Consider the following 20693-nt stretch of genomic DNA (forward strand, 5'->3'; position numbering starts at 1 on the left):
CTGCGTGCGTTGCTGACAAGTTTAATGGCCTTTCCATAAGGGAAGACCGCCCGAAAAGAAATACCACGGCGCTATTGGTGGAAACTAGGAGAGCAGACAACCATGCGTATCAACAGCAGGGGCTGGTACTTCCGCCAGGGTTATCCAATCGCAGAGGTGAAGCAGTTTCTATAAAAGCTTGAGCCTCGCGACTTCTCTTTCTTTTGGGAATAACTGCTGTGTGCGTCCCTGTGTGAGGAACTGGTTACCGACTGAAGCTAAGGGGGTCGTCCAGACCCGCAGGCCGACGTAGCACCGTGGCCCTGCCTCGACCTGAGTTCCACCGTGGTCCTCAGCCTTGTACAAGTTTCTTGCCCCACCCCCACCCCGTTACGGCGGGGAAGTCCGAACTTCCAGGCCTACGGCTCCCTAAAGGTAAAACTGGACCAAACCTAGCTTCCCCGATGTCGCTCTGCGCCTGTGATGAATTGCTTTAATTTCTGACACCTCGTATGAAAACTGCACATGCAGCCTGATTATTTTGCAAGTCTGAGGCTTCAGGGCGTCTCCCATTGGCGGGTGGGTCTGGTGCTGAAAACAGATGGGGAGAGTGGGCTTCAACCTAAATTTTGGCACTGTCTGCCTTTCAGGGTTGTTGGTGACCTGGTTGGAGACCTTGAATGTAAATCAGCATCAATCAGTCCAGGGACCCAGGTAAGGCTGAGTAGTTCATTCTATCTGAAGTGCTTATCAATAAAGAAAAGGTGGTGTGAATTGGAGTGCAAGAGTCTTTATTTTTACACCAGAGGACTCCCTGGGAGGACTGACTTGTTAGGTTCGGGTAGGTGTGCTGTGACTGCCAGAGTTTAACTCTTGAAGGAGCAGGAACAGGGAGGGGCTGATAGGGCCCCTGTAAGGCTGAGAACAAAGAAATCAGCACAAAGCTGAGCCAACATCCTACATTCTATTGGTTAGAGACCCTTATCAGAAGTTTATGTTTGAAATTCTACACTGAGCTAAACCCCTTCCCCTGTTGCTATGCTGTGTGCGACCTCCCTAGCGAATAGCTAACTGCCACATCTGCTTCTGTAAATGCTTGCTCACTTAGGATATATAAGGACCTAGTTGTAAGCGCCAGGTGCGACTCTCATTTGCAGCTCGTTGTGGGTACGGTGTCTCCGGACACCTTGAGAGCTTGCCCCTGCGCAGGTTAGACTGGCTAATAAAGTATGATCTACACTCCTGAAAGTCTCCGACGTTTATTCTCGCACCCGGTGGATGCAACATTTTGGGGGCTCGGCCGAGATCTCCCTCGGAGTTTTGGGTTGGAAACCGGAGGGACAGCTCGAGCTGAGTTGAGTATTCACTGAGGATGCTCATTTGGTTTGGCTTTTGGGCTCTGGAGCACACAATCCTGAGGTAGTAGGTGGGACGCTGCTCTCTGAAATTTGGATTTGTTAATTTTAGGGGTGACCGATCACATTAGGAATCTTTTCGCGCCGTGCTGCGTTTTGTCTGAGCTTGAATGACTGAGTTGAGTGTGAGAGAAACAAGTGTGTTCCTTGTGTTACTAGTGTGTGGCGCCTGTATCCTACCCCTCCCCATTATTTCTGAATCATCTAGGATGGGACAACAGGAGTCTGTGCCAGGATCCCTGCTCGAGTGCCTGTTGAAGAATTTTTCTGATTTCCAGAAGAGGGCTCAGGGGTACGGAGGTCCGCCACCGAGTCCGGGTTTCCTCCGAACCTTGAGCCAGCTGGAATGGCCTACGTTCAATATAGGCTGGCCCACAGAGGGCACTTTTGACTTTCCAACTTTATTTGCTGTCAGAGCTACTGTCTATAGAGCACCACACCCAGACCAATACCTGTATATAGATGTGTGGGTAGATATAGCCACCGAGCGGCCTGGGTACATCAGAAAGTGTCTGAAGGACAGCCAGCGAGGCAAATGGGTGGTTTGTCTCGCTACGGGAAATGGGAAGGTTGGGAGGGTCAAAGAGAAGGAAAAGGGAGAAGCCCATCTTCTGACACAGCCTGGTGGACCGTCCAGACTTTACCGTTTTGCCTGGACTGCCAGAGGACCACTTAGACCCAGTGAATTCCCCTCCACCTTATCTGCGGCAGGAGGAACCAGATTCCTTGTGGCAGGATGTAAGCGGGCTCTGGAGCCCACCCCACACTCGAGGGGCGGTCTATGGTACGGGAGGCGTAGCCATTTTGCCTCTCTGGGAGGCGCTGCCGGCACCAGATGCTGGTCCACGGGCACCTCCTTGTCTCATCTATGTGCCTTTTTCCACTAGTGATTTATACAATTGGAAGCATCAGAATCCCCCATTTTCCGAGAAACCTCAGGGATTAATATCTCTCCTTGAGACTTTTTTTTTTTTTTTTTTTTTCTTTCTGAAGCTGGAAACGGGGAGAGACAGTCAGACAGAATCCCGCATGCGCCCGACTGGTATCCTCCTGGCACGCCCACCAGGGGGCGATGCTCTGCCGCGACCAGAGCCACTCTAGCACCTGGGGCAGAGGCCAAGGAGCCATCCCCAGCGCCCGGGCCATATTTGCTCCAATGGAGCCTTGGCTGTGAGAGGGGAAGAGAGAGACAGAGAGGAAGGAGGGGGTGGGGGTGGAGAAGCAAAGCTTCTATGTGCCCTGGCCGGGAATCGAACCCGGGTCCCCCGCATGCCAGGCCGACGCTCTACCGCTGAGCCAACCGGCCAGGGCCTCCTTGAGACTATTTTTAGGACCCATCAGCCTATGTGGGATGATTGTCAGCAGATTTTACAAACCCTCTTCACTTTGGAAGAAAGGGACAGAATAATGAGAGAAGCTGCTGAGGCAGTATTGGGAGAAGAGAGGGAAGAAGGGAAATAGAAGATGTTCTCCCATCTCAACCTCCTACGTGGGACCCTAATACCGCTGGGGGAAGGGACGCGCTCCTCCAGTATCGCCGGGCTCTGTTAAGGGGACTCAAGGCAGCAGCTAGAAAGCCTACCAACTTCAGTAAGGTTAGTGAAGTCATCCAAGGAAGAGAGGAATCCCCAGCAGCCTTTCTAGAAAGATTCGTGGAGGCTTATAGAGTATATATATACCCCTCTAGATCCTGAGGCAGAAGAGAACAGGAGACTAGTAAATATAGCCTTTGTGACTCAGGCTGCTTCAGATATTAGGAAAAAGCTTCAGAAGATAGAGGGATTATGCCTGACCTGTGCTGGCGCAGTGGATAAAGCGTCGACCTGGAAATGCTGAGGTCGCCGGTTTGAAACCCTGGGCTTGCCTGGTCAAGGCACATATGGGAGTTGATGCTTCCAGCTCCTCCCCCCTTCTCTCTCTCTGTCTCTCCCTCTCCTCTCTAAAATGAATAATAATAAAAAAAAAGATAGAGGGATTTGAAGGATAAAATAGAAGCAAGCTATTAGAGATAGCCCAGAAGGTGTATGTCAATAGGGATGATCCGGAGGTTGGTAGGGCAAAGGAAGTTGCCAAAATCCTGATTGCTGCCCAGAAACTTTCTCCCAAAGGAAAAGGGGGACAGGAAAAGGGCCAGGGTTCCATTCCCGTTGGCTCCCAGGAGCCCATGGTCACCTTGACAGTCGAAGGAAAACCAATAGACCTAGTTGACACAGGAGCCACCTTCTCAGTCCTAAAGCAACCACAAGGGCAAATTCAGAAGGCAACCACCAAAATAGGGGCAACGGGCAAAGCAGAAGCCTATCCATGGGCTACCGCAAGAATTACCAACTTAAGCCGAGGCACCATTACTCCTTCCTAGTCATTCCAGACTGCCCTTACCCACTACTTGGCAGGGACTTATTGCAGAAACTTCAGGCCACCATTACCTTCCGACGGGAGGAGAGCCCTACGAGGGACAAGGAGGTGGAGGTCAGCTTGGAGATAACTGTCCCACTGTCTGAGGAATACTTACTTGCCATAATCCAAGGAGGTAAGGAGGAGGGAGCAGGGGTTCCGGATGCCCTGCGTGCTCGGGTACCTGAAGTTTGGGCAGAAACTAACCCACCAGGCTTGGCAACCCACCAACCGCCTGTCCTAGTACAGCTGTTGAGCACTGCCAGCCCTGTTAGGGTCAGACAATACCCGGTCCCGGCCCGAGCCAGACAGGGCATTGCACGGCACTTGCAGCACCTGCTGAAAGCAGGCATACTCCGAGAATGCCAATCAGCCCGGAACACCCCGTTACTCCCCGTCCAAAAGCTGGGGACCCCTGACTACCGCCCAGTGCAGGACCTGCGGGAAGTAAATGCACAGGTAAAGACTATTCATCCCACGGTGCCCAACCCGTATACCTTACTGAGCTCATTGCCTCCAACCCATACCTATTATTCGGTCCTGGATTTGAAGGATGCCTTATTTTATATTCCTCTGGCACCTCAGAGCCAAGAGGTCTTTGCCTTTAAATGGAATGACCCAGAAAATGGATTGGTGGGGCAGTTCACGTGGACCAGACTACCACAGGGGTTTAAGAATTCCCCCACCATTTTAAATGAGGCCCTCAGTAAAGATTTGCAGGCTTTCCGCTCCTCCCATTCGTCGATCGTACTGCTCCAGTATGTGGATGACATCCTCATAGCTGCCAAGGATGAAGGAGAGTGTGAGGAAGCTACCTCGGACCTGCTACAAGATCTCGGGCGAATGGGGTATCGAGTCTCCGCCAAGAAGGCCCAGATTGTGACGCAAACAATCTGTTATTTGGGGTATAACTTACAGGGAGGGCAAAGGACATTGTCCAGCCAGCGAATCCAGACGATCTTGCAGATCCCCGAGCCTACCAGCAAGAGGCAAGTGCGAGAATTCCTGGGTGCAGTAGGATACTACCGACTGTGGATATTAGGCTTTGCAGAACTAACTAGACCCCTACACGAACTAACCAGGGGAAAGGAAGAACAATTCATATGGACAGATAAGGAAAAGCAAGCATTCCAAGCGCTCAAGGAGGCCCTAGTGACTGCCCCGGCTTTGGCCCTACCGGATATGGCAAAACCCTTTCAGCTATTTATAGCTGAAAAGGGAGGAATAGCTCTAGGGGTACTAAGTCAGGAGCTCGGGCCGTGGAAGAGGCCCGTCGCCTATCTGTCCAAGAAACTTGACCCTGTAGCCTTGAGATGGCCAACATGTCTGAGGGCACTTGCTGCCACCTCCATACTAGTCAAGGAGGCTAGTAAGTTGACTTTAGGACAGGACATCCAAGTGATTGGGGAACATTACGTAGAGCAAGTGCTACGAGCACCTCCTGGCAGGTGGCTATCCAATGCAAGGCTGACACAATATCAGGCTCAGTTATTGAACCCTCCGTCTGTTCAGTTCCTCAAAACAACTGCCCTGAACCCAGTGACCCTGTTAGGAGTCCACAGTGGATCACAGTTGCAAGCAAATCCTTGACATGGTGACTGGCTCCCGCCCGGATTTAAGGGATCAGGCCTACGAAAAGGCAGACCTGACTCTCTTTACTGATGGGAGTAGTTTTGTCAAGGATGGACAACGGTATGCAGGGGCAGCCGTGACTACGGGAGATGAGGTCCTATGGCAGAAAGCGCTGCCCGCAGGGACATCTGCACAGAGGGCAGAGCTAATAGGACTAACCAGGGCCTTACAGATAGCGGAGGGAAAAGTTGCCAACATCTATACTGACAGCCGCTATGCATTTGCCACCGCCCATGTTCACGGAGCCATATGTAAGGAGAGAGGCCTCCTGACAGCAGGGGGGAAAGACATTAAGAACTGCAGTGAAATTCTTGCCCTCCTCGACGCCATTTGGCTACCTACCAAAGTTGCCATTATCCATTGCAAAGGACACCAGAAGGGGGATTCTGCTATTATAAGAGGTAACAAACCTAGCAGACTCAGCTGCAAGAGAAGCAGCCACTAAGCCACAAGAAAGCCTTCTGCCATTGCTGCCTAAGCCAACACTACCTCCGGATCCTAGATACTTCCCAGAAGAAGAGCAGGAAGGGATACAGTTAAAGGGGAAGAAAAATCAGCAGGGATGGATAGAACTTCCCGACTCCCGGCTCTATTTACCCCAGGGAATAGTAAGGGAAATAGTGAGAGATATTCATACTAGCACTCACCTAGGACAGAATAAGCTAGAACAACTTGTCAAGAAATATTATTCCGGGCCCAACATCAGGGATATTGTCCACTCCGTTGTCTCTAGATGCAGCATCTGTGCCAGAGTAAACGCCCAGAATAAGGAGTTGCCTCCCTTTGTGAGGCATCGGGGGAAAGCTCCTGGAGAGTTATGGGAAGTAGATTTCACAGAAATGACCCCAGGTTATAAGTATCTATTAGTATTAGTAGACACCTTCTCAGGATGGGTAGAAGCTTTCCCCACGTGAGGAGAGGCTGCTTCCACAGTTTGCAGTCTTATTAAGGGAAATCATACGTAGATATGGCATTCCTCTTGCCCTAGGATCAGACAATGGACCTGCATTTATCTCTAGAATATCTCAAGAACTAGCCACTAAGTTAGGTATTAATTGGAAATTGCATTGCATTTATAGGCCCCAAAGTTTGGGACAAGTAGAAAGAATGAACAGGACTCTGAAGGAAACTATAATTAAGCTAAGAGAGGAGACCGGAGAAAACTGGGTTGAGCTCCTCCCTGTTGCCCTTTTTATTTTATTTTATTTATTTATTTTTTTAATTAATTAATTTTTTTTTTTTTCTGAAGCTGGAAACGGGGAGAGACAGTCAGACAGACTCCTGCATGCGCCCAACCGGGATCCACCCGGCACGCCCACCAGGGGCGACGCTCTGCCCACCAGGGGGCGTCGCTCTGCCGTGACCAGAGCTACTCTAGCGCCTGGGGCAGAGGCCAAGGAGCCATCCCCAGCGCCCGGGCCATTCCTGCTCCAATGGAGCCCCGGCTGCGGCTGCGGGAGGGGAAGAGAGAGACAGAGAGGAAGGAGGGGAGGTGGAGAAGCAAATGGGCGCTTCTCCTATGTGCCCTGGCCAGGAATCGAACCCGGGTCCCCCGCACGCCAGGCCGACCCTCTACCACTGAGCCAACCGGCCAGGGCCCCTGTTGCCCTTTTTAGAACCAGATGTACCTCCTATCTCAGTAAATGGACCCCTTATGAAATCTTATTTGGGCAACCTGTGCCCCTTGTACCTCAATTGACCAGAGGGGAACTAGAGATTTCTAATCATAATTTCCTCAAGTCCTTGCAGACCCTGCAACACATCAGGAGCGAGGTGCGAGCCCTCCAGAGATCAGCCCAATCGAATGTGAAACATAGCTCCCGACTACCGGAGCCACCGGAGCCTGGACAGTGGGTGTGGATTCTCAACCACAGACGGGGCAACCTTGAGCTGCGTTGGAATGGACCATTCCAGGTGATCCTGAGTACACCCACAGCTATCAAAGTAGCTGAAAAACCTTACTGGATCCACCTCTCCCACATAAAACCAGCCCAGCTTGACCAGCCCAGGGGCCCAGGACTCGGACCTGAGAAAATGGAGAGTCCACACAAATCCCAAGGACCCCTTAAGGTTGCAGTTCTTGTCCACATCCTAGGAGGACTACTGTGCTTATTAAATTTTACAGAGGGAGGATTGGGGCCGACACCAAACGCTGAACTCAGGACACTGTATGGCTCCCCTTGTGACTGCAGAGGAGGAACCACTACCACTAGACCGGAGAAATACACAAGGCAGGTTGATTGTAATAGCAAAATAGCGTACCTCGCCGTGACACCGGGTATAGGGGGAGATATCACCCAAGAGTGGGTCTGCAATAACAAACCCCGCATAATTCCCCCTATTCAAGGCAAGCCAGGACCCTGTCCTGCTGAGTGCACTAGCTTCTATGATCAAATGCACTCCTCCTGTTACGAGGAATTTCAGGAATGCACTAGTTATAATACTACCTACTTCACTGCCATCCTTCAGAGAACTCGAGCGGGCGTTAGCCCGGAGATAGGATCACATGGCCGCATGCAGGCTTCGTGCAAAGGGACGCGCGGCAAGCCCGTATGTTGGTCTAAGAAATCCCCTCTACATGTTTCGGATGGAGGAGGACCCCAAGATACTATCAGGGAAGCTATAGTGCAAGAAAGAATTGAACGAATCATTAACCTTATGTACCCAAAAATTGGTTATCATCCTTTGGCTTTGCCAAAGGCACGAGGTGTCGACTTAGAAACTCAATCCTCTGATATACTCCTCGCTACCCATCGGGCACTAAATGCCACAAATCCTGCCCTAGCTACTGACTGCTGGTTTTGTATGACCCTAGGCACACCCATGCCAATTGCTTTACCAGCAGCATTCAATGAGTCTATGCTTACCCAATATCCTAATTGCAGTGCTAACACTCCTTTTAGAGTTCAGCCCATAGACTTCCTCAATGTTTCTTGCATCCTAAGTCATCCACAAAATAGCAGCTTTGATATAGACGTTGGGTTTGCGGATTTTGCTAATTGTAGCGAATTCATTAACTCCAGCGCCCCCCTCTGCCCTGGCAGGGGACAAGTGTTGTTATGTGGAGGTAACCTAGCTTTCTCTTATTTGCCCACCAACTGGACCGGGGTCTGTGTGCTAGCCACTCTATTGCCGGATATAGACATTATACCTGGGGATGAGCCTGTCCCCGTTCCTACTTTAGACTATATCGCAGGTCGCTCTAAGAGAGCTGTTACACTCATCCCACTGTTAGTAGGCTTGGGTATTACCAGGGCTGTAGCTACTGGTACTGCCGGACTAGGGGTGGCCGTTCATTCCTATGCCAAGCTTTCTAACAAGCAAATAGATGACATTCAAGCCATATCTAGTACAATTCAAGATATTCAAGATCAATTAGATCCACTTGCAGAAGTAGTCCTGCAGAATAGGAGGGGTCTAGACTTACTTACAGCAGAGCAGGGAGGCATCTGTTTGGCTCTACAGGAACGTTGCTGCTTCTATGCCAACAAATCTGGTATAGTCCAAGACAAAATCAAAAGACTACAAGAAGATCTAGCAAAAAGAAGAAGAGAGCTCTTTGAAAGCCCCCTGTGGAGTAGCCTCCACGGTGTTTTGCCTTACCTTCTCCCTTTGCTAGGTCCATGTATCGGCCTCTTATGCCTCTTATCCTTAGGGCCCATTTTGTTCAACAAGCTACTCAATTATTTTAAAGAAAGATTAGAAGTAGTAAAACTAATGGTCCTCTCTCAGCCTTATACCATTCTCTCCACCGATGAAGAATCAAGGGTTTGACTTATGCCCAAAAGAGATGGGGGAATGTTAGGTTCGGGTAGGGGTGCTGTGACTGCCAGAGTTTAACTCTTGAAGGAGCAGGAACAGGGAGGGGCTGATAGGGCCCCTGTAAGGCTGAGAACAAAGAAATCAGCACAAAGCTGAGCCAACATCCTACATTCTATTGGTTAGAGACCCTTATCAGAAGTTTATGTTTGAAATTCTACACTGAGCTAAACCCCTTCCCCTGTTGCTATGGCTGTGTGTGACCTCCCTAGCGAATAGCTAACTGCCACATCTGCTTCTGTAAATGCTTGCTCACTTAGGATATATAAGGACCTAGTTGTAAGCACCAGGTGCGACTCTCATTTGCAGCTCGTTGTGGGTACGGTGTCTCCGGACACCTTGAGAGCTCGCCCCTGCGCAGGTTAAACTGGCTAATAAAGTATGATCTACACTCCTGAAAGTCTCCGACGTTTGTCCTCGCACCCGGTGGATGCAACATGACTCATCTTTGGTAAACCTTGGGAAGGGTTGGAAGCATGAAAATGGGAGTTTATCCTTTTCACCTGCTGGTATAACTTCCATATCTGCCTTTAAGGCCATAAAAAGATGCTTTTTTGTGTGTGTCTTTATTCTAGAGGTGGGTCATGACATCTTAATTTCTTACTAACAGAATGAATTGGCCACTGAACACTTTCTTATTGGGTATAGAGGAAAATTGAGTTGTCAGCCCAGGTTACCAGGAGCTTCTTGGACAGCGGTGAGGTTCTAGGCAGCCCTGCTCTGCTCTCCTTGCCAATCTGGTTGTGAGGGAGTGCCACCCTCTTAACGTTGAAGTCAGGACCTGGGCTTTGCTGGGATGTCTAAAAGGTGATTTCAGCAGATGAGACGGGCATTCCAGAAAACAAAACTTTATTCACTGCAGCTGACAACAGTCTCAATCAAAAGACCTTGAAGATTTTAGTGTGATGTGTAGTGCACTACCAGCCCGCTGGGCTTTATCATGCCAAATACAGGCCTCAACTATGGGTAAGCCATGCCCAATACCACAGCCTGCCAAGATGGTCCTACATGCTATTCCTTGTATTACAAAGCCACAATCTTAGCATCCTTAAGGGAACACGAGAGGAAGACCCTGTTGGTTGAACCAGGGCCTCTAGTAAGTGGGTTGGGAGCACACGTCTCCAGTTCTTGGCACAAATGCATGTGATTTTCAGCAAAGCCATCTGCTTGGGGCCTAGGCAGGAGTCTTGCCATTTCCTGCCTGGGCCACACTTGCAGCTGAAGACATGGCTTTTTAAAGGGTTAGGCACTGCTACCTAAACTAAAAGCTGCATGTGTCCAGGAGGGGGCTACAGAGAGCCCCAGGTGCCCTGCACAGTGTACCCCTTTCGGGGTTGCTTTTCCGTGAAGGCCTTGGGGGTAAGGCTCTCAGGCAGCAGCAGGTGAGGAGGGCCTGCAGACCTAGCTCTGGAGCCCATTAGGATTGGAGCTGTGTAGATTGCCACCCACATGAGGGCAGGGCTAGGTTCAGCCTGAGAGTCCTGGAAACACAAGGATTGACTGCTGGGTGACAAGTCAGAGGGCCCTGTAGACGAGCTTTCCAGGGGCTGGCTGAGGCTGGGCCTCCCATCGGTATGCCCCTTGTACCTAGCCAGGTTCAAGGTCTGCAGCAGGAGGCTCCGCGGTCCTCCCTCTTGACATAGTCATGCAGCTGGAAGTGGACCTCGCTGGGGCCCTTCTTGGAGCGCTGCTTCAACTCCCTGTGGGGCAGGAATGACCATGGAAACAGGGTGCTGGTACCCCGAACAGGGGCATTCAGTCCCTGGGTTGGAATCTGGAAGTTTCCCTGCCAGGACTTACTTTGCTATGGCTGTGAAGGCCAAATCAACGTTGAGGCCCATCTTGGCACTGGTCTCCATGAAAGGCAGCCCATACTCCTGCAAATAGCTGCTGCCAGCCAGGTGGCAGCCTGGTGGGGACCGCCCAGGCCCTACAGCCACAGGGGGACCCCCCTAGCCACCCACCTTGCCCACTCACCTTGGCCAGCTTCTCCCCATCCTCCCTCTTCACCACACGTTCCTGGGCAGAGTCCACCTGACACAGGGGCTTGGTAAGAACAGGCCTGGGGCTCACCCCTCTGAAGCCAGGGGTAAAGGACAGACAGGGGTGCCTACCTTGTTCCCCAGCAGCATGAGCACCACGTCGTGCTGGGCATATTCTTGGATCTCAGTCAGCCAGGCCTGACGTGGAAGAGCGGAGGCCAGGTTAGAGGCTGGTGTTCCCCCTACCCCCCACCCTTGCCTCTCCAGACCACACCCCACACCGTGCCTTTCTAACAGCAAGGGCCCAGAAATTTCTCTGTGTGCCATGCCAAGGTGCCCCTGACAAGTACACAGGCTACCTTCAGCTTATAGTTAGTTTGGGCCACCAGAAGATCCCTCTCCTCCCTGCTGTCAGTTGGGTCGTCATCCCTCAAACCCTAATGCCATCTGTCTGAGGGATGTTGGGGATGGGGTCAGACCCCATTATGGCCCATCACACACACACACACACACACACCCCAAAAGGAAACCACTGACCTGGACGTTGTCAAAGGAAGCCTTGTTGGTGACATCATAGAGCAGTAGCAGTGCTGGGGGCAGAGGGCCAGTGAGGACACCACCAGTTACCCACAACCCCCTTTGAGCAGAAACCTAGGAAGCAGGGCAGACACAGATCACAGCCCTGACTCCCTGATCTGGGACACTGCCCATGAACTCACCATGTGCATCACGATAGTAGGCATGGGTGACACTGCGGAACCGCTCCTGGCCAGCTGTGTCCCAGATCTGCAGTGACAGGTACAGGCTGGTGGTCAGGGCTGCCCGGTCACTGCTGGGTACTCTCATCTCACCCTCCCCCATTGCCTCACCTGCAGCTTCACCTTCATGCCATCCACATCCAGAACTTTGTTCTGAAACACAAGCAGTCAGCTCCAGCAACAGGCCCAGGGCCATGTTCTGGCAAGGGCCTTCCAAGAGGAGTTGGGAGGGGGGATTGAGTGGGGGGAGGCAGGCAGTGCCAGGCCAGTACTGAGGCTAAAATTGATGAGCCCCTAGTGTGTCCCTGAATTCATTTTTAACCTGTCTGCCCCTCAGTTGGCCAAGCTCTGTCCCAACACCTCCCTTCCGCTTTACTTCATTCACTTCCTACCTAGAGGTAACACTTCCCTTGAACCCGAGTCCTGGAGCCAACCCAGCTCTCCCTTGTGCCTTTGGTGAGCCCCTCCTGATGACTCGTGCTCAGAGGGCCCCCAGGCCTCTTTCCCGCTCCGATGGCCATACTGATGGACTTTCAGGTTGCTGTCCTCCATGACCATCAGTGTCCAGTTCTTGGCCAGGCTGTTCTTTCTCTGCCCACCTTGCAGTCCTGGCACAAGACCCCACCAGCTCCACTGCCCCTTGCCACCACCCACCCCAGTCAGTCACTGAATCCAGTTGCTCTGGCCCTCCCCCAGCGCCTCTCAAGCCCAGGCCCTTCACCCTAGCCTTCCCTCCTCTCCCTGAGGCCCACCAGTTCAGCCTCACCCCATACACCTTTCCCCTGCACTTTCCCCAGGTGCGGAGGTCCCGTCCCCCTTACTGGCCACTGACATCTCTCAGCTCTCCATCCTTTTGCTTAGAGCCAATTCCATGACATTTGATGTCACCCACCATGTGACCCAGGTCCATTACTAATACTCTGTGCCTCAGTTTCCCCATCCACAAATGGAAATAACCAAGGTGCCCATCACAGGGCTGTTCCAATGACTTTATGAGCTACTACATGCAAAGCACGGAGAACTGTCTGGCCCAGAGTGAGGGCCAAGAGCAGGGTCCCCAAACTTTTTACACAGGGGGCCAGTTCACTGTCCCTCAGACTGTTGGAGGACCAGACTACAAAAAAAAAACTATGAACAAATCCCTATGCACACAGCACATATCTTGTTTTAAAGTAAAAAAACAAAACGGGAACAAATACAATATTTAAAATAAAGAACAAGTAAATTTAAATCAACAAACTGACCAGTATTTCAATGGGAACTATGGGGCTGCTTTTGGCTAATGAGATGGTCAATGTGCTCCTCTCACTGACCACCAATGAAAGAGGTGCCCCTTCCAGAAGTGCGGCGGGGGCCAGATAAATGGCCTCAAAGGGCCGCGCTGCCGTAGTTTGAGGACCCCTGGCCAAGAGCATTTGTTCTCATTTAAAAGCTGCTCTCCACATGGGGTGGCAGTTCCCTGAGGACAGCGCCCTGTGTAGTAACCAGAGTGCAGAACTCTGCCTTATATACAGAGGGTACTTACTGTGTGTTTGCTGGCTGGCCATGTTCTCTAGCCAGCCCTGAAGGGAGTGGCCCAACCCCAGTTTCCATCTGGGTGGGGATGGGAGGTGGCTGGAATGTCACTGTCTCCCTTTTCCCAAGTTCCTGCTGTCAGGGTGCTTCTGAGTCTCCAGGGAACCAAGCCCAACCATCTGCCAGGCTGGGGAGGACACCCCGCCTTCCCTGACGCCTGGAACAGGGTATGAACCAACTGCCTCACCTCCCTCACCACCTGCCCCAGAGCCAAGAGGGAGTTGAGAAGGGGGGAAGTGGGGCCAGAACAGGCAGAGGACCCCCTGCCCTGGGCCTACACAGCCCACTTCTGGCACCTCAGCCCTATGCTTCCTCCTAGAGGACTTAAGGGGACCTGGTCCTCCAAAACAGGGTAGAGAATGGCCCCCCGGCCGGGGAGAGTCCCCCTTTCCTGTCCCAGAATGGGCCTCCCTCCCAACCTCCCACCAACTGGGTCTAATTAAAGGGTGAGAAAAATGCAAATTCAGGATTTGCCGAGAACACACCAGCACCCAAACATCACCTCAGCACCAGCACGTGGAATTTAGGCTGGTTGACAGGTGCGGGGGCTCTGATGCTGGAGACCTACAGGCCTGAGGGCATAGTCCCCATTAAGCTCCTTGGGGTGTTGGAAGGGCTTGGGAGTCAAGAGTCTAGGGACACTCCCAGGAGAATCCCAGGACCCAGCCCTCTGGCTGGGGGTATTAAGGGGACATTGGCAGGGGAGAGCAGCTGGACAGGAGCATTTTCCATGTGCCTCCTCACCCAAGGGCAGGGACCTCTCCCCCAAGCAAGCCCCCAGTCTCTAGTTAAGACCCTTTCCCCAGCTGCTGGATGGGGTGTGTGTACAAGGGCCACTGCCACTTAAGGTCCTGGGTGGCCTGCCTGGCACCTGAGGGCCCCCTTTATACTGTGGGGCAGCAATGCTGTCCTAAGTGGACATGGGCCTTGAGTTCCCTCTGATGGCCCTGGGGGCACCAGTGACCACCCGCCCAGAGGCACAGAATACAACCCCAGGGTTGTGCTGGTCCTGGGCACGGGCACCATCTCTGCTTCAGTCAGATGCAGCCACATCTGTCTCAGGCCCCTTGGGGTGTCAGGGCGCAGGCAACTTGATGGTTAAGGCATCCCACTTCAACACCCTGACCCTGGGAGCCAGGTCCATGCAGGAGCTCCACCTTGTAAGCCTGTCGGTGCCATGGGATAATGGAGGACCAGCTGCCAGGGGAGCAGTACTGTGAGAACTCAACCAACTAGTGTTGGGGGCCCAGGGCAGCAACCTCCACTCTCACCCGGAAGTCGATGCCCACGGTGGAGATGAAGGTCCCCGCCAGGAAAGCCCCATCCTTGAAGCGCACAAGCAGGCAGGTCTTTCCCACGCCTGAGTCCCCCACCAGCATGACCTGGTGTGAGCAGGAGGGGCAGAGGTGTTAGGGACAAAGGAACCACTCAAAGTGGGGGCTGGTCTTCCCTGGGCTAGCCTGATCAGAAAGGGGCTGTGGGTGAGGGGCAAGAGTGGAGGGAGGCATCCCAAGCCCCCAGCCAGACACCAGGACTTGGTTTCAGGACTGAGGGAGACACCGCAGCTATGGTCCCAGCTGGCCTGCATGTCCAGCTTCTACATCTACAAGGTTCTGTTCCCTCTCTCCCAGAGGGCAGCTGCCTAACCCCAACCCCCAGGCCCTAGACACCATGCCTGACCTAGAAGGGGAGCATCTGGGGCTTGGTGGGAAGCAGAGCTTGGGCGTTGCACCTAGGGACTTCTTAGAGGCCTGTGGGGCCCTCTGTGCCAGAGGGCTTCCAATCTTGGGCCAGAGTCAGGAGGAATGTGCCACATAAGGGTCAGATCTTGGCAGGAGGAGGGGCCCAAGACAGGTCTGTGGACAGGGAGGGGTAGTCAGGCCTAACCCCTACTCCACCCCTCCCACATCACTCAGCCAGCCTGCTGCCAAAGACTTCAACACACAACGAGGGTCCTGCCAATCCCCCACAATTTCACAAGCTTCTGTCTTGGCCTGGAGGAGGCTCCAGTGCTCCACACCCACTGGTAAACCTCTTCTTAGTCTCCCTGCCCTCTAAAAAACAGGATATCCACAGACCCTGGAGGTGAGGGAAAGCAGCATATGGGAAATGATGAGACTGGGGCCCTAGCGGGGGCGGAAGCATCGGGGAGCGGGGAGAGGGCACCTGGCTCTGACTTCCATGGGACCGTGCCCTGCCATGTGGGCGTGGGGTAGGGGGCAGGCCTGTTGGGTATCCTAAACCCAGGTCTGACAGCTGTGTGTGTGTGTGTGTGTGTGTGTGTGTGTGTGTGTGTGTGTGTGAGAGAGAGAGAGAGAGAGAGAGAGAGAGAGAGAGAGAGAGAGAGAGAGAGAGATGCGCTGTGCCAGCCTCGCCAGCCAGCTCCCCGCCGAGGGTTCGCAGGGCCCTGCACCCGCTTGCCCCGGACTCCCTCCCGATCGGATCCCGCCAGACGCCACCTGCTGCGCTCGCATGGGCAGGCGGGGTGGGGGTGGGGGGTGCCCGGCTCACCTTGAAGGCGACGTCGTAGAAGTCGCCACCACCGCCAAGTGAGGTCCGGCCAAGCTGCGAGGGCTCGTTGGGCGGCGCCCCGGGGCAGGGGCACATCGGCCGGGGCCCGTTGGCGGCGGACAGCGCTGAGGCAGCGGGCACGCTGGCCCCTTTGCTCTTGGGAGTCTTCTTCCTGGACATGGCGGGTAGGCTCTCAGCGCACTCCCACTGCAGCCGCCACACATGCACAACTGGCCGCTCTGCTCCCTGCTCCTGCGGAGCTCGACCCGGACCCGAACCCGTCCCGCCACAGCGTCCGCGGCGGCAGCATCCTGGGCGCCAGGCTCTCCACAGCCCCGCCTCCGCCACAGCCCCGCAGCCACTCAGCCCCGGTCTCCCGCCACTTCCACCAATGGCTGCGCTGAGGTGGGGTCATGCAAATGAGACGGCCGCCCCGAGGCGGGGTCAGGAGAACCAGGCACAATCCTGGATGAGCCCGTCCGTGCGCCTCTGCCTGGTGGGCGCAGCTCGGTGACGGTCTCCCCGCCTGGGCCGAGGTGTGGGGCTGTGGGCCTGGGTGAGGGAGCACCCACAATCTTGTCGCTTGTCTGCGCGCTGTACATACATCTCGACGCCCCGCGCTACCTCTTGCCCTAGTGACCCCCAGTGTACCATCTTTGGGCCTGGAACAAGGGGAGTGCTCGGAGTGTGCTTGCATGGGGGAGCGGGGCGGGGGTGGGGGGGAGGCACTCTGGGATTTAGTCTCTTCTCACCAAGAGATGACACCCGGCCTGATACAGGGCCTCCCTCTCCTCCAGGCCAGTAGAGTCCAGGAAGCTCCAACACTCCCGCTAGGCAAACAAGAGCCGGTGCACCAAGGGCTGGGACTCGCCTGGCAGCTGGTAATTAGAGGCAGGACTTAGCGGCACCGCTGAGCGTCAGGGCTGAGCTGGCAGGGGCTCTCCTTGGGCTGAAGTTGTGGGATCGTTGGGAAATGGGAAGTTAGTGTCACAACCAGCAGCAGGCCCTCTGCTCTCAAGGATATGCTTGGTAAAAGGGGTGGGAGGCCTCCTCCCCCAAACAGTGGCTGGTCCTTGGACTTCAGCATCAGGTTCTGGCCCCAGGCAGACCAAGTGCTGATTATTAGACGTGGCCTGACACCCCCTTCTGTGGGCTGCGTGGGGCTCTATCCCAGGACTCCCTCATAAGGTGCTTCGAGTTTTGAGAATAAGGCTGAGATGATAGGGGAGTGGAAAACCAAGATACCCTTCACTCAGAGTTTGAGGGCAGTAGGTGCAGACAGAAGGGCAGCATTCCTGGGATCAGTCTCTTCTAGGAGCTGGAGGGATGGCCTTGCTGTGCCCCCCTCCCAGATCTGACAGCTGCCACCAGGACCCTGGGCCCTTCAGAGGCCTGAGCCGTGTCAGAGCTCAGATAATTATTTATATTGGGCAGACACTGCTCACAGGCTCAGAGATCTAGGAAAGCACAGATGGAGGGATGCTACCTAGCAGAGCAATTCCTCTAGAGGACCTGGCAGGGATCTGTATGGGAAAGACTGTGGAAAGCTCTCTTTTACTGAGCATCATTGTGTGCCAGGCACATGTCATCTTCAAAACCATCCCGTGAGGTGGCTGCTGCTTTGATCCTCATGTTTAGATGGGAAAATAGAGCTGTCCAAGGTCACCAGGGCAGGAAATAACAGAGCCAGAATTTGCACCTGGGAACTCTGGCTCTCGAAAGCATAAAGTGTCTCATGGCAGGATGAGTCCTCGGGGTTCTGTCAGAACTGGGGTACAAACCAGAGGAAGCCCCTGGTCTCCTTTCCTGTCTCATTCCTCTGGCTTTCCACTTTTCCCATGCCAATGAATGACCAGCTGTGAGGGTCGTGGGGCCTGGGGTGGGGTTGTTGGGCTCTCACTGCTATACCTCTGGGGACTCCAGGCATCTCACCCCCAGAAGCCCAACTTCAAGCTGGCTGGCTTAGGGTCTCAGCTAGCCAATGCCCACTAGCTCAAGGATCCTAGGCAGTGGGCTTCTTACTTCCTTCTGCCCAGAGAATCCCCAGGGCACGGAGTCACAGTGAAGTTTGGATGCTCTACAGGTGGGGGCTGCAGGTAGGGCAGCCTGAGTTGGGTGAAGGGGAGCCAGTGCTGACTGCGTGACCGACCAGGAAGAGAGGAGACAGGCATGCTACAGAGGGTAGGAAGCCAGGAGTGGAAGGGAGCTGAGAGCAGCAGAGCAGAAAGGCTTGATCTTGCAACCTTTAAAATTAGGAGAATATATGTGAAATTCCAGGTCCTCGGTTTCTCTTGAAAAGAGGGAGCTCTGGGCCCGTGCATCACAGCTCTCCCCCACCCCCACCTCTCCTGCCTTCCAGCAGTCCTTCTAATCTTTGATCATTATGTCTCTTGGTTTCTCTGTTTACCATCTGTATTACCCTCTGGAATGTATGCTGTCTGGGCACAGGAAGTCTCTTGTCTTGGTCACTGTCATATCCCTGGCAGCTTGATATGGACCTCAATAAATAGTTATTAAATTGATAGAAAAAAATGAGTTAGACACAGTAGTCCCACTTCAGGAGGACATGTCATTGTTTACAGATTTAAGGTAGAATGTGTTTTAATATGCGATGATACAACTAGGGTAATTAAGTAGTAAGAGCAAGCTTTGTAGTGGAGGGGCATTTTTCTTGGGCTTTCGGTGTTGAGCAGGAGTCCAACGGGACAGGAGACGGAGAAACTTGCCAGGTGGAAGGAGTGACGATGTGCAGGCTCAGAGTGCCAGTAGGTGGGCATTTTGAGCAGAAGAAACCAAAGTGCGGTCCAGTTGCTTGGAGGAAAAGCAGGTAATCCAACTGGTAACATAGGAGGGAGACTATACTGTGAGGCAAATACAAATGTTTTGCCTAGAGGCTTGGAAATTGTTCAGCAAGCTGTAGGGAGCCAAGCATAGTTTCTGAGAGAGCAACAGAGAGGACACCGCTCCAGGGATACTGGAGAGTAGCAGAGAGGGAGCCGATGGTGCAGCCTGTGGACGGGGAGATGAGTTTGAGGGGGATTGCAGTAACCCAAGGGGAGGTAACGGACAGAATCTGTAGGCTTGGAGGTGAAGCAAAGAGGAGTCAGAGCCCATGGGGCAGAGACACTGGAGTGCTGAGATGGATTAGAGATGGCAAGTTCTTTGCTGCTCCTCCCAATCAGGTGGGGAGGGCCTATGTTCCCTGTCACTGGGTCTGGACAGGAGCAGTGATTGCTTTGCTAGCAGAAGTGACACTGTGTCCATTTGTGGACTCAGAATTTACAGACTGGCAGCTCTTCCTTCCAGTCTCCTAGAACACTCTCATTCTTGGAAGCCAGCTGCATACTATGAGAAAGCCCAAGTAGCCTCTTGGAGAAGCCCACATGCAGAGAAACCCACTTGCCATCCATGTGGGTAAAGAAGGCATCCTGGCAAATTCCACCCAGAGCACTGTTAAGCCATTCGACTGAGCCCTGTCCCAAATGCAGATTCATGAGCATTTGTGGGATGTTTGTTATACAGCTATAGATAACTAGAACAGGTTGCCATCCAAGGGAAGGAAAGGAGCCCATTTGGTGGGGAAGGTCAGGAGGGCAGCCTTAGCTGGATCTTGGAATGCTCAGAATTTTGGGATCTTCAGACCTAGAGAGGAGGAGATCCCCTGCAGGCCAGGTCAGGTTGCTGTGTCAGGGCATGGAGTTGTGAGATGTGGGGCTGAGCAGTTGGAGGTGAGGACCATGTTCCACTGGGGAGGGATGCGTACATCCCTCAACCTTGCATGTACAGGGCTGGCTCTGCTGATCAGGGGAAGGTCTACCGGTGTCCATGTCCCAGAAAAGTGATAGAGCAACCCAGCCTCCTTGAGGCCTCACTCCTGGCCCCTCGCCCTTAGCACCCTCTGGCCCTGATTTCTGATCCCCTTATACCTGGGGCCTCTAGCTCTTGCATTCCGTTCTGAGTTGTCCTTCTGAGTTTCTGATCCCCTTGTCCTGGAGTGATATGTGTCATGAGTCCCAGATACAGCAGCCCTCTAGGAGTTATGGTCTGAGCCAGTTTCTTGGGCAGTCTCCCTCTGGACTCCTATTTTCCAAGCCCTCCAGCTTCCCCACCCCCACATCATTTCACACTCCCACGGGGCATGGCCCTAAAGCGAGGCAGGCTCAGGAAGTAATGAGCGTCCTCTTTGGCCTTCCAGATTCTACTTTGAGCCTGACCTGTGGTGGCACAGTGGACACAGCCTCCACCACTGGTTTGAAACTCCGGGCTTACCTGGTCAAGGCACATGTGAGAAGCAAATACTATAAGTTGATGCTTCCTACTTCTCTCTCTTTCTACTCTCTAAAATCAACTTCAAAAATTAAAAATTTTTTAAAGATTTTATTGATTAATTTTAGTGAGAGAGTCAGGGAGAGAGAGAGAGAGAGAGAGAGGGAGGGAGGAACATCAGTCTGTTCCTGTATGTGCCCTGACCGGGGATTGAACCGGCAGCCTCCGTGATTCAGCACAATGCTCTTAACCATCTGAGCTATCCTGCCAGGGCAAAAAAAAACCTTTTTTTAATCAGTAAAATTCTGCTTGGAGCCCACTTGCAGGCAGCCTTCTCTGGCTCCTCCCACACCCACTTCTTG

The 20693-nt window shown here is 53.3% G+C and overlaps 1 protein-coding gene, 1 long non-coding RNA gene and 1 other non-coding gene across 5 annotated transcripts; 2 read left to right on the forward strand and 1 right to left on the reverse strand.

Moving 5' to 3' along the window:
- The first annotated feature begins 211 nt into the window (after positions 1–211).
- LOC136403756 (uncharacterized) lies at positions 212–753 on the forward strand. The gene is made up of 2 exons (XR_010751183.1): positions 212–414; positions 630–753. It is a non-coding gene; the product is annotated as an uncharacterized lncRNA (long non-coding RNA).
- On the forward strand, positions 455–537 carry LOC136404682 (small nucleolar RNA SNORD60). The gene has a single exon (XR_010751395.1). It is a non-coding gene; the product is annotated as a small nucleolar RNA SNORD60 (small nucleolar RNA).
- Positions 754–10080: 9327 nt separating the features above from the next.
- On the reverse strand, positions 10081–16374 carry RAB26 (RAB26, member RAS oncogene family). 3 transcript variants are annotated; one of them, XM_066382874.1, is made up of 9 exons: positions 16066–16374; positions 14826–14936; positions 12091–12132; positions 11941–12007; positions 11759–11811; positions 11354–11419; positions 11217–11273; positions 11040–11116; positions 10081–10939 (listed from the first exon to the last, which is right to left on the reverse strand). In XM_066382874.1, the coding sequence occupies exons 1-9, from the start codon at positions 16243–16245 to the stop codon at positions 10837–10839; spliced, it is 756 nt and encodes a 251-aa protein (XP_066238971.1). In that variant the 5' UTR covers positions 16246–16374; the 3' UTR covers positions 10081–10836. The 3 variants fall into 3 exon arrangements, with proteins under 3 accessions (XP_066238971.1, XP_066238972.1, XP_066238973.1); XM_066382876.1 differs by having other exon boundaries at positions 10822–10939; positions 11040–11126; XM_066382875.1 differs by lacking the exon at positions 12091–12132.
- Between the last annotated feature and the right edge of the window lie 4319 nt (positions 16375–20693).

Source organism: Saccopteryx leptura, chromosome 4, assembly GCF_036850995.1.
Source record: "Saccopteryx leptura isolate mSacLep1 chromosome 4, mSacLep1_pri_phased_curated, whole genome shotgun sequence".
NCBI lineage: Eukaryota > Metazoa > Chordata > Mammalia > Chiroptera > Emballonuridae > Saccopteryx > Saccopteryx leptura.

Bases quoted from the DNA above. Each gene is read 5' to 3' on its own strand.
- RAB26 (XM_066382874.1), bottom strand. From the start codon at position 16,245: ATGTCCAGGAAGAAGACTCCCAAGAGCAAAGGGGCCAGCGTGCCCGCT. The intron at 14,937-16,065 runs GTGAGCCGGGCA...TGCTCACACCAG, and splicing joins TCTACGACGTCGCCTTCAAG to GTCATGCTGGTGGGGGACTC. The intron at 12,133-14,825 runs GTGAGAGTGGAG...CTTGTGTTTCAG, and splicing joins CCGTGGGCATCGACTTCCGG to AACAAAGTTCTGGATGTGGA.